At 40.4% G+C, this 13,378-nt stretch overlaps 2 protein-coding genes across 5 annotated transcripts in view; one reads left to right on the forward strand and one right to left on the reverse strand.

Moving 5' to 3' along the window:
- Nucleotides 1-13,378, reverse strand: part of LOC127410012 (tyrosine-protein kinase fynb) — a 99,676-nt gene that overhangs the window by 83,377 nt on the left and 2,921 nt on the right. The gene's annotated exons all lie outside the window — the stretch shown is intronic.
- On the forward strand, nt 3,441-5,746 carry LOC127410467 (E3 SUMO-protein ligase ZBED1-like). The gene is made up of 3 exons (XM_051645738.1): nt 3,441-4,140; nt 4,670-5,202; nt 5,288-5,746. The coding sequence occupies exons 1-3, from the start codon at nt 3,441-3,443 to the stop codon at nt 5,744-5,746; spliced, it is 1,692 nt and encodes a 563-aa protein (XP_051501698.1).

Raw genomic sequence — 13,378 nt, forward strand, 5'->3', positions numbered from 1 at the left:
GAAAATAGCTCGTCATGACTCTGTTCTGCAGATCATCTCTGAGACCTCAAACCATGAGATTAATCCACCAGAAGAACAGTGCCTAATCACAACTGATGTAAAATTTTCCTCCAAAGTAACTTGTAGTTTTATGCTTCAGCCGCTAGAGGGCCAAAAGTTACATAGTGTAGCTTTAATTATCACAATTTGTGAAAGCCCTAAAACAATTATCATCATAATTGTCATTAAGGATGCACTGATCCGATACCTGGACTGATATAGGCTCCTATACTCAAATTTAACTGGATCGTGTATCGGTCCGACAAGCCCGATCCAAATCCGATACGTAAAGGATAATGTACAGTCAGCCATTTTTATGGCACAATAAACCCAGACAGAGTGATCAAGACCCCGATGCGAAGTGGAGAGTTCTGCTGGTGGTTTCCTTTTGTGAAGATGACCGTCTGACTCCTCATTATTCAGCCTATTATAAGACTACTTGCCAAATAAATGGACATGAAACTTTAATTTGTGTTGAAATTGTGTAATTATATGAGAAGAAATAATTAGCTGACCAGCTGAAATCAACCACCAGTTTGCATCAGAGTTTTCTGTTGGTGTTTATTTTGCAAAAATGGCCGTCTGCCTCCTCATTATCCAGGCTATTACAAGACTACAGGTGCATCTCAATAAATTAGAATGTTGTGGAAAAGTTCATTTATTTCAGTAATTCAACTCAAATTGTGAAACTCGTGTATTAAATAAATTCAGTGCACACAGACTGAAGTAGTTTAAGTCTTTGGTTCTTTTAATTGTGATGATTTTGGCTCACATTTAACAAAAACCCACCAATTCACTATCTCAAAAAATTAGAATATGGTGACATGCCAATCAGCTAATCAACTCAAAACACCTGCAAAGGTTTCCTGAGCCTTCAAAATGGTCTCTCAGTTTGGTTCACTAGGCTACACAATCATGGGGAAGACTGCTGATCTGGCAGTTGTCCAGAAGACAATCACTGACACCCTTCACAAGGAGGGTAAGCCACAATCATTCATTGCCAAAGAAGCTGGCTGTTCACAGAGTGCTGTATCCAAGCATGTTAACAGAAAGTTGAGTGGAAGGAAAAAGTGTGGAAGAAAAAGATGCACAACCAACCAAGAGAACCGCAGCCTTATGATTGTCAAGCAAAATCGATTCAAGAATTTGGGTGAACTTCAAAAGGAATGGACTGAGGCTGGGGTCAAGGCATCAAGAGCCACCACACACAGACATGTCAAGGAATTTGGCTACAGTTGTCGTATTCCTCTTGTTAAGCCACTCCTGAACCACAGACAACGTCAGAGGCGTCTTACCTGGGCTAAGGAGAAGAAGAACTGAACTGTTGCCCAGTGCAAAGTTCTCTTTTCAGATGAGAGCAAGTTTTGTATTTCATTTGGAAACCAAGGTCCTAGAGTCTGGAGGAAGGGTGGAGAAGCTCATAGCCCAAGTTGCTTGAAGTCCAGTGTTAAGTTTCCACAGTCTGTGATGATTTGGGGTGCAATGTCATCTGCTGGTGTTGGTCCATTGTGTTTTTTGAAAACCAAAGTCACTGCACCCATTTACCAAGAAATTTTGGAGCACTTCATGCTTCCTTCTGCTGACCAGCTTTTTAAAGATGCTGATTTCATTTTCCAGCAGGATTTGGCACCTGCCCACACTGCCAAAAGCACCAAAAGTTGGTTAAATGACCATGGTGTTGGTGTGCTTGACTGGCCAGCAAACTCACCAGACCTGAACCCCATAGAGAATCTATGGGGTATTGTCAAGAGGAAAATGAGAAACAAGAGACCAAAAAATGCAGATGAGCTGAAGGCCACTGTCAAAGAAACCTGGGCTTCCATACCACCTCAGCAGTGCCACAAACTGATCACCTCCATGCCATGCCGAATTGAGGCAGTAATTAAAGCAAAAGGAGCCCCTACCAAGTATTGAGTACATATACAGTAAATGAACATACTTTCCAGAAGGCCAACAATTCACTAAAAATGTTTTTTTTATTGGTCTTATGATGTATTCTAATTTTTTGATATAGTGAATTGGTGGGTTTTTGTTAAATGTGAGCCGAAATCATCACAATTAAAAGAACCAAAGACTTAAACTACTTCAGTCTGTGTGCATTGAATTTATTTAATACACGAGTTTCACAATTTGAGTTGAATTACTGAAATAAATGAACTTTTCCACGACATTCTAATTTATTGAGATGCACCTGTATTGCCAAGTAAAATATTGTATTACCTTACTTGAAGATTTTGCACAGTGATCAAAAAAGCAGGAGAGACAGCTCGCAAGGACTCGGATGAGTGGTCTGATACAAGGAGCTGTGGTTGTTATAGAGCAATAACAGACCACTAGATGGCGCCATTGACAAATCAGAATTGAGCATTCCAGGCCACCGTTTAATAATGTATGTTAGTCATGGTCGTTAACGTCAAGCTGCCATCCAAAAATGGCAAAAAAGAACCATAATAGCACCTGGCCATTAAAGTAGTCCATATGACTCATGCATTTTATTTAAAGTTTCTTATACATACGATAGCTTTGCGAATCTCAAAAGCGGTGCTCTGTTGTGTCACACACACATAGCACGTGCAGGCTGATGACGTGCTGCTGTTTTCAGCTCTGACAGCGGCACGCCATATGTGAGTGCTCCTAACAAACTACATCTCAGATGTAGATGTTCGATAGTTAGGTTCACTTATAACATGCATTGAATTCGGAACCGGAGGAACAATTCACCAGATTTTAAATGAAAAGTAAATTAAACAACTGTGAACTAGCCCACACACAGTCACTGTCTTCCTGGAATGTTCCGTCAAAATAAAAGTCCCAGTGTTTTTGTAAAGAAATTATGACTGAAATACATTACTAATGTTTTTGTTTCTTTACATATTAAAAGAGTACCCCCAATCAGTTCCACACAGTGCAGTATAGATATTCTAAACTGAATGAAAAAACAACACTGTTATCAGATCGGTATCAGCCGATACTGAGAGTTCAGGTATTGGATTCGTATTAGTGCAGCACGATTAATCATATCGCAAACGCGATGTCAGCCTGTGCGATTATATGACGGCAAAATGCTGTGATTTTATTAAATAAATAAGTGCATGTGTGGACGTGACACCCATTCTCTCTGAGAGCTGTTTGCCCATTTTCTACGCCGCTAATATAAAGATGACCAGTCTGTCTCAGTTTAGGCAGTGGCACGTGTGGCGCATATGGTCATGTCATATGACTTTCCGGTGTGCAGCGTGGAGACCAGGTGAAGATGAATGCCGACCGACACTGAACTGGTGGCCAGAAAAAATGCTACCTCTGTTATATGGCAATATTTTGGCTTTAAGATAACCGACACTGAGCAGAGAGAGGTACTGTGCAAAATTTGCTAAATTAAAGTTGCTACATCACGTGGCAACATGACAAATTTATATCAGCACCTGAAACAGCACAGAGAAAAGTATGATGAATGCATGACGGTGAAAGCCCAGATTAGTAGAGAGACAGCTGAACAAAACAAAAAACAACCTGTAAGCCAAACAAAAAGCACAATTACAGATGTGTTTGCGAGTATCACGCCATACAACAAGTCTTTACAGAGATATAAAGAAATCACCGACTCCATAACGCACTGCTTGGCAAGATACATGATGCCCATATACACCGTTAGCAAAGTGGGATTTCAGAAAATGATCCACACACTGGACAAGAGGTACCAACTGCCCTCGCGAAACTATTTCTCTCAAGTTGCAGTCCCTGAGCTTTACAGCAAATGCCGTGGCGAGGTTCAACTGGAAATGGCTACGGTGACGTTCTTTTCAACCACTACGGATCTGTGGTCAAGCAGGACGACTGAAACATATATTAGCCTAACTGTGCACTTTCTCGACGAGGAGTTTGAACTGAAAAGCCGCTGCCTGCAAACATCCTATTTCCCCGATGACCACAAGGGAGAGAACATAGCCTTGGGCTTGAGAGAGGCACTGGCTTCATGGGACCTCTGTGAGGAGCGTCAGGTCGCTATCACAACAGACAACGGCACTAACATTGTCGAAGCGGTGGAGCTTAATCAGTGGACTAGATTCCAGAGCTTTGGGCATAGACTTCATCTGGCTATCGGTAAGTTCAGTTGATTTAATCTTTTGTTATTAGGCTACAGCAAATATTTTATACAAATGTACTTTCAAGAGGACAGCAATTAACCATGGGGTTTGGGGTAGTTGTACCATCGATTTAAGAATAAAATAATTTTAAATACAGTGTAGAATTCTGTGTGCCACAAAGCATACTAGGAATGGCCTATTTCATTTAGGGCTAATTATTAGCATGAAACAATTCTGTAAGAGTTGGTTGTGTGTAAAGTACACATCTGCCACAACTATTTGCCTACTACTGCACTATCATTCATTAGGCTTAGAGTGGTGACATGATATGAATATTAACTGTGTTTGTGTTTGCTGTAATTTTTGTATTGCTGTTTTATGCTATTAGTATGGAACTGGGCATGTAATCAGAGTGTGAATATTAAATGTTTTGCAATGTCACTGTAGTAAGTAAATGTTTTGTCTTTTTTTCACACTCTTATCATTCACAGGAAATGCTCTGAAAGATAATGCACAATGAATTAACAGGGCTACTGGATATGCAGGAAGATGGTGGGCCACTTCTCCCATAGCTGGAAGAAAAGAAGCACAAAGAGAGCTCAACCTCCCAGAGCATGCCATGGTGACAGACTGCTCAACACGATGGGGTTCCACTCAGAAAATGATAGCAAGAGTCCTGGAGCAGCAAAATGCTTTGTCCAAGGTTCTCTCTACAGACCGCAAAGTGCGACACCTACTGCCCTCATGGCAGGACCTGGAGGTCCTGGAATCTGTGAACAAGGCACTCAGCCCCCTCCAGCACTTCACGGATGCCCTGTCAGGTGAACGTTATGTGAGCATTTCTTGCGCGAAGCCTGCTCTGCATCTTCTGAACACCTCAGTGCTGGCTGAAGAGGAAGAGGACATTGACCTGACCAAATCACTGAAATCAAAAATTCTGAACTACCTCAACGAGAAACATGAAGTCACGCAGGACCTGCTAAACATGTCCACTTTCCTAGACCCAAGGTTCCAAACACAATGCATCTCTGCAGAAGAGATCCAGACCTTAAAGGAACGAATCATCTCAGAGTTGATAGTGAGTGAAACCACAGTGTTTACTTAACTGGTAAGAATTCCATGTAACAGATTTCTAAAACATGTTCATTTTTTATTTGTTTCAGGAAATTCACCAGCAACAACCTGTAGCCCAAAGCACCGCAGCAATGGAGAAGGATAGCCTGGATGTGGAAAATCCACCTGCTGCTAAAACCAAGAAGAAAACTCTGGCCAGTTTCTTCAAGGAAACCACACGCACAACGCCAACAGCATCACTGTCAACCATATTTGATCCCATGGTACAGTTTAGAGAAGCAGTGGCTGCTGAACTCAACGCTTACATTTACATGCCATGTGTAGACCACGGAGAAGATCCACTGAAATGGTGGAAGTTTCCCAAAATAAACTTCCCTAGGCTATGCAAACTAGCACAGAAATATCTGTGCATACAAGCAACAAGCTCTGCATCAGAGAGAGCTTTTAGCACTAGTGGTAATGTTGTATCGAATCATCGCTCTTGTCTGAAACCAGACAAGGTGGATATGCTTGTTTTTTTGGCAAAGAACCTCTCAAGTGATAAGTAGAACTTTTTAGAAAGAGGATTTGGAAGTACCAGTTGGTCATTTAAAAAAAACAACAACAGTTTTAGTGGTTTGATTGAGTGAACAACACTTTTAGATCCAGTTTCCTTTTCAAAAGAGTTTATACAAAGCATGTGTTACATCCTGCTTAAATGTCCCTGTTTGTTTGGATAAAATCTTATTTTCATGAAAATGTGTATGTTCTTATATATTGTTCTATTTATTTTATTTAGCTGTACTATTGAGAAAATAAGTTTGCAGTAATGCAAAGATGTTACTGTTATTTAATTTTTTTGAAAACACTGTGCATTTCTAGTTGTTGTTGTTGCTAGTTTGTATGTTTGATTTGAGAAATACACATTTCAGCATTATCAGTTATCTGTGTGTGCATTTTCCTTGATAACCAAGCAAGTTGACTCATGATACCATTTGTTTATTATAACGCAATCGCATATCGCAATCGCAATACTGACCTCAATAATCGCAATATGACATTTTCCCCAAATCCTGCAGCCCTAATTCGGATACATCCCTAATTGTCATAACTGTTAAAGACCTATATTAAAGACAATTCATTTTCATAATCGAAATTTTTGGTTTGACAATTAATCGTCAGCAGCATGACAGCCCTAGTTTTTACGGTGATAGATTAAAGCATTAATCCACATTTATTTACATAATTTCTGTTTTTCAGACAATGTTTTGTACTCTAACACACAGACAGCTGTTTAGATGAAGCTGTTTGATAAGAGACAGAATGCTGCTGTGTTTGTGTGAATCAGCTTTGGCCCTGGGGACTGTGCGGAAGCAAACCATTCCAGCTAATTGAATTCCTTTAGAAAGTCTGCTCCCCAGACAGCTATCATAATCTGCCACACACACACACACACACACACACACACACTACAGAAAAAGTAGAAAACATGTCTCCATTTGAACATTTTAAGTTTGGCAGGCAAATCACCCACCCAAACATGTGATATATATTTCGCCCCCAGACCGTCTAATTCTATCCAGACACAAGAAACACCCTGCGATCATAATTGGCCATCAATTGTGTGGACGTGTGTCACTGAATCATGCAGCAGAGATAGGCACACTAGAGTTTGCAGTATTCTGTGGCCTATGAAAAGGGTACTGTGAAAAACATGGAAATAAATCTGGTGTGTTTCGCAACAAACAAAAACCCAAATGCTACACCCCAAACCACAACAGGATCCACTAAACACGAATAAGATAATTATAAAGTCAAACTGATTTTAAGATAAATTTCAAAGTCCAAAGCAGCATAACTTCAGGAGTGCCTCAGGATTATGTCCTTGGCCCTCAAGTCAATCTGTACACTGAATATGCGCTAATTATAGCAAACTAGTGTACATTTTACAGGAAATGTGCACATTTCCCAGAACAGGAACATACTTATTTAGGCATGTATTATTACACACAGCTTCTGAACTTCTTCAGAAAGTTTTGAATTACAATGCAAGGTTATGAGCAGATGTTTGCAGCCATTTACACTAAGGGGCGAATTTAATAAACAGTCGCGCCACTTTCAGTTCTTCTTATGTTACCTTAAAACCTTGCATCACAATCACAAAAGGGATGCACCAATCTGATACCTGGATCAGTATCGATTCTCATTTTTAGTCTCTTGAAGCCATGCAATATCTTTATTAAACTCAGCAAAAGGCTGAGTTTAATAAATAAATATACTGTATATTCTGCAAGCGCTGGATGCTTCGGAGTGAATGAGTGCCACTCTGTTGTGACACACACTCAAGCATGCGCGGGGTGCACTGTTTTCAGCGCTCTCAGAACATCACTCAATATGTATTATATGTATAATTATAATAATAAAAATAATATTACAATAATATTTCAGTTCACTGGAAACTCCCTGCTTAAATGATATACTTGTCCATTGTGAATATTGAGTGTAGCTGTGTTTGAAGCTCCGCCCACACAGAGGTCACTGCCAAACCAAGCAACTTACTATTGCTCAACGTGGCGAATTTGCCTGCCAAACTCCACGCGTAATCCATGAGAGGAAATACTTCACCACCGGAAATCCATAGCGTGAAATTCATGTTCACATGGATTCCCATTGAGATGACTATTTCGCCTGAAAAGTGCACACTTTCGGCATTTTAAAGAGCAGATTCAGAGCAGGTTGGGGAAGCAATGCTGTACAGTCCCAATAAAGTATACAAGATTGTGGTAATCTGCTGCATCCTTCACAACCCATTACTCAGAACCTGTAAACTGGGGGATTGCGCAGTGCAAATAGCACTCAGCACAACTTTTTTGGCAGTGTTTGTGCAGTTGCCTGATTTGCATAATTCCTTTAGTGAATTTGGTGCTAAACACTGAAAGTGCATGCAAATAAACAAAAATATCAGAGGGCGAATTCCCTTCTGAGACTTTGAGGCAACAAAGTGGACGATTGTTGATTCTCTCTATGGCTTTGCTGATGCTCACTCTCAAAGAGCAGGCATTGGCTCCCTACGCAAGGTCAGAGCAGTGCAATGTGGGCCGCAGTGATTTGTGATGACCTCAGCAGAGGCCAGGGGCGAGACAGCATAGACTGACCCACCGTAGCCCTTTTACTGATCACCCACATACAAGAGAACTACAGCTGGATCAAAAGATGAGCACCTATAATAAGGTATAATATAAAATAAATGAATAATAAGATAATAAATAATTTTGTTTTGATTTTCTTTGAGTTTGACATTTTAACCACAGGGGTATGCAAGCAAATTAGTTTGCATAAAACCAATTTTTTTTTGGCATTCACCAACATTAAGACAACATTCAATCTAAATTGAATTGAATCGAAATCAAATAACTGCCTCTGTCTGCCAAGTGTACTGTAAGTTCTATAGATACAGATAAAATTGTTCCTCATTGGTCGATATCGGCATCGGTCGATATTCACGTCCAGTGATCGGTAATTTGGCCGATCGCATAAACCAATCGCTCATGTCGCAAAAGACACCACTCCTGTAAGACTTAAGCACTGTCATGGCATCACGGATTGTGGGGAATACTGGCATAGTGTTGTAAGACAACAAACTTGATTCAGCAGTTAAGAACGCTGCGGTGAGAGAGGTATGATGAATATGAAAATTTTGCGTACTGTACTGTTAATGTGGCATTTCACATGCAACAAGGCAAAGGAAACAGTCCTACTTAATGTTCATGGTGGCAGCTTCTCAGTCTCGAGCATAGGCATCTCAGTAATAACGCGAGTTACAAGATGTGGTGTAATTAAAACATCTTTATTCAGTATCTCCCGATTAAACGGCATTACCAATAGTAGCACCTGTAGAGTCCAGAAACATGCGCTCTTTCTCCGCTTTTTACTTGCGCTCATTAGAGAGCGGCAGAGTGCATGTTCCCCTCATTAAAGTTCAAGCAGCAACAAGTGAAAAATTAACTATTAATACAATCATACAACTAAATGAAAAGGCAGGGAAGGAATTTATAAATATAATAATTCTTTATGCAATATTAAGATACCACAATATAATGTATTAAATAAAATACAAATAAAATGAGGAATAATAATATGAAATAACGATAATGAATCAACAACCAAAAATGTCAAAAATAAGGAAAAGTGATATTACTGAGAAGAGGAAAATTCAATTAATAGTGACAGTGTGCAGAAAGCTTACTGTATACACTAATGAGCCAAAGCATTATGACCACTCACAGGTGAAGCAAATAACATTGATCATCTCCTAACAAGACCACATGTCAAGGTCTGGGTAGATTAGATGGTAAGCAAACAATCAGTTCTTGTAGTCAATGTGTTGAATGCAGGAGAAATGGGCATGAGGAAAGACCTGAACGACTTTGAAAAGTGCCAAATTGTTTTTGCCAGACGACTGGGTCAGAGCATCTCTGAAACAGCAAGGCTTGTAGGGTGCTCCCAGTTAGCAGTGGTGAATACCTACCAGCAGTGGTCCGAGGAGGGACAAACCACAAACCGGCGACAGGGTGAAGGGCGCCCAAGACTCATCGATGTGCGAGGGCAACAAAGGTTATTTTGTCTTGTCCGAACTGACAGAAGGTCTACTGTGGCACAAGTCACAAAACATTTTAATAATGGTTATGGAAGGAATGCATCAAAACACACGGTGCATTGCACCCTGCTGCATATGGGGCTGCGTAGCCACAGACCGGTCAGAGTGCCCATGATGACCCTTGTCCACCGTCAAAAGCGCCTACAATGGGCACGCGAGCTACAGAACTGGACCTTGCAGAAGTGTTAGAACGTCGCCTGGTCCGATGAGTCCCGTTTTCTTTTACTTCACATGGACGGCCACGTACATGTGCGCCGTTTGCCTGGGGAAGTGATGTCACCAGGTTGCACGTGGGTAGACGTCAAGCCGGTGGAGGGAGTGTGGGAAATGTTCTGCTGGGAAACCCTGGGTCTGGCCATTCATGTGGACATCAATTTGACATATGTCACCTAACTAAACATTGTTGCAGACCAGGTACACCCCTTCATGGCAATGATATTCCCTGATAGTAGTGGCCTCTTTCAGCAGGATAATGCACCTTGCCAAACTGCACACATTGTTTGGGAATCCTCTGGCCTCCAAATTCCCCAGTTCTCAATCCGATTGAGCATCTGTGGGATGTGCTGGACCAACAAATCCTATCCACGGCAGCTCCGCCTCAAAATAAACAGGGCTTGAAGGATCTGCTGCTAATGTTTTGGTGCCAGATACAACAGGACACCTTCAGGGGCCTTGTAGGGTCCATGCCTCGGCGGATTGTCACTGATTTGGCGGCATGCTGAGGACCAATAGTATATTAGGCAGGTGGTCTTAATGTTTTGGCTCATCGGTGTATATAGCCAGTTATGACAGAGATTTTGATAATAGGTGAAATGATTGGGATCGGTATCGGCCGATCAGGTGACAAGAAGATTGGTGATTGTTATCGGCTGTAAAAATCCTGATCGGAGCATCCCAAGAAATTAGGATATTATTCTGCTGTACATCCTGTGGTTGTTTGATAGTTTATAATTCCATATCACTAAATTCTGGTATTATTATCCTTCTAGTTATTTACACTGCAATCAGTGACATCTGAACTTTGTCACACTTGCCGGAAATACAGCCACTGCTTACAAAAGGAGTTTTTACTAAAAGTAATGAGCAAAGACACTCCACTTCTCAGCAAAGAGAGACACAGAGAAAGGCAAAAAAAAAAGTGTTTAATTTCCACAACCCCATCAAGACAGAAAGAGACGCCACACATACCACTAAGCTTACTTAATTTTTCCAGATGGAGCAGTTAATGTGTGTGATGTGTAGGAGGTTTAGTGTGTATTACTGTGTGAAGGTTCATGAGTGCATTCAATGCTAATTATGATAGCAAAGAATGAACATCAGCCACACAAACCAGTCAAAAATTAAGAATGCACGAGGCTGAGACACGCATATACACACACACACACACACACACACACAGATCATTTGTAAAGGGACAAACAGGCTCTATCTAAAAACATAATGGTCTGCCTATACAGCATCAATGGCACAGTTTTGTGACAGAGCCATAGAACATTTACATTGATCTAGTACTTTTTCAGCAGCCTTGGGTATGGAATTATTTTTCCGATTCATTTTCTCCACAGGGACTTCACAAAATTCTTCAATACAACCAATAAAATTCATAAACTGATATTCGACTGTTATTCATTAATCTAAACTGCTATTTCAAACAATAAATAAATAAATCTGAAAAAAAAAAAAAAAGACATAAAGGTACAAACCTATGTACTTAAATTTAATAAGTGAAGGAATTGCTCATCCCATGATGCATTGCAAATGACATAATTGAATACAAATTATGGTACAATATTAATCTATTGATTTAAAGGGATAGTTCACCCAAAAATGAAAATTCTCTCATCATTTACTCACCCTCATTCCATCCCAGATCTTCTGCTGAACACAAAGGTTTTTAGTAGAATATTTCATTTATGTAGATCCTCCCAATGCAAGTAAATGGATACCAAAATGTTATAGCTCCAAAAGAATATAAAGGCAGCATAAAAGTAATCCATAAGACTCCAGTGGTTACATCCATATCTTCAGAAGCGATATGATAGGTGTGGGTGAGAAATCGATTAATATTTAAGTCATTTTTTACTAATAATCTACACTTTTACTTTCACATTCTTCTTTTGTTTTTGCTAATGTGCATTCTTCATGCATATCGCCACCTACTGTTCAGGGAGGAGAAATTCTTGTAAAAAAAAAAAAAAAAAAAGTTTTTCACCTACACCTATCTTGGAGATATAGAGTTAACCACTGGAGTCTTATAGATTACTTTTATGCTGCCTTTATGTGCTTTTTGGAGCTTCAAAATTTTGGTACACATTCACTTGCATTGTGAGGACCTACAGAGCAGGACTATGAGAAAAATGTAATTTTTGGGTGAACTATTCCTTTAAAGTCATTGGTAGTAAGTACAAAAACAATACATTTTATGTTTAATAGAAAATATTCAGATATAAAGTCATTTGCAATACCTTATGAGATTGGGTGGTCACTGCCGAGCTCTTTTGCTGCAAATTTGCCAATGGGAATGTTGCTATTCAATGGGAATTTTAATTTGGCTATTGGCATACAGAAAATTTCAAAAAAGAAGTGGCGGCTTCTACAGACATATACCATCACTTAACAAAATTGAAGCTCAAGGTCTGTCTTGAAAGGTTTACACATTATTGTTACAAAATTCTTAAAATTAATGGAATCTTCTTTCACAACAACTCTATTGTTGTGCTATATTCCCCTGTTTTGCCATACCTTGACACTCAATAGCCGCATTTCTACTATCAGGCCAAATGAGTTTGTGCTAGTGTGTACCAGGGCCAGTTGCGTTCCCACTTTCTGGGCTTCATCATGCCTCTTATGGGCTTCCTCGTGGCCAAAGGCCAAGCGCCAATTACCCTTGGGCCAAAGAAGGCCAACTTCGGATTGAGGCGGTGTCAATGTCAAAGGTGGAGTGTCGCTGAGTCAGGTCTTGCTTTCCACAAAATGGTAGCTTCACCATGTTTATTTGGAGGGCTAGTTAGTCTCCAGAGTCTGATACCTCAGCTTGAGCTTCTGTATTGCTTGTGAAATGGGCGGGGTTTGTGACGTTGGCACCAGGGCGGTGTATTATGGTGCTGGTTTTAGGGCAACGCTTCAGGGCTATTGGCCTGATAGTGGGAATGCAGATCGAGTGGTGTTGCGGCTCGAGGTCCGAGGCTATTGGCCCTGGCTGTCCAGTTAATAGCCCTGGTCCCACAGTGGAAAAATAGCTAATGATAGCTATTGCTCTCCAAAGGTTACGTTAGAACCAAAAACAATGCTTTGAACATCAAATGCATAAAAAATTGGACTAAGAGGAGATGAGTCACACAAATCTCAGAAATGGGCTGATGTTCTAAAACTAGGTCAGTGCCTTTAACAAACCTGAGCATATATAGGCCGTGTCTCAAACCCTAATGAATGCTGCCTAGCTTATAAGCCTTTTTAGACATTATAGAGCACATACTGGGTTAGTGGGATGACCAAAAATGCCGTCTAGACATGCAGCTCACCTAGTGTTAGACACAGCCACAGT

Source organism: Myxocyprinus asiaticus, chromosome 19 (assembly GCF_019703515.2).
Source record: "Myxocyprinus asiaticus isolate MX2 ecotype Aquarium Trade chromosome 19, UBuf_Myxa_2, whole genome shotgun sequence".
Classification (NCBI taxonomy): Eukaryota; Metazoa; Chordata; class Actinopteri; order Cypriniformes; family Catostomidae; genus Myxocyprinus; species Myxocyprinus asiaticus.

Coding starts and splice junctions, on each gene's coding strand:
- LOC127410467 (XM_051645738.1), top strand. CDS start 3,441: ATGACAAATTTATATCAGCACCTGAAACAGCACAGAGAAAAGTATGAT. Junction 4,141..4,669: donor TAGACTTCATCTGGCTATCG/GTAAGTTCAGTT, acceptor CTGGATATGCAG/GAAGATGGTGGGCCACTTCT. Junction 5,203..5,287: donor GAATCATCTCAGAGTTGATA/GTGAGTGAAACC, acceptor TATTTGTTTCAG/GAAATTCACCAGCAACAACC.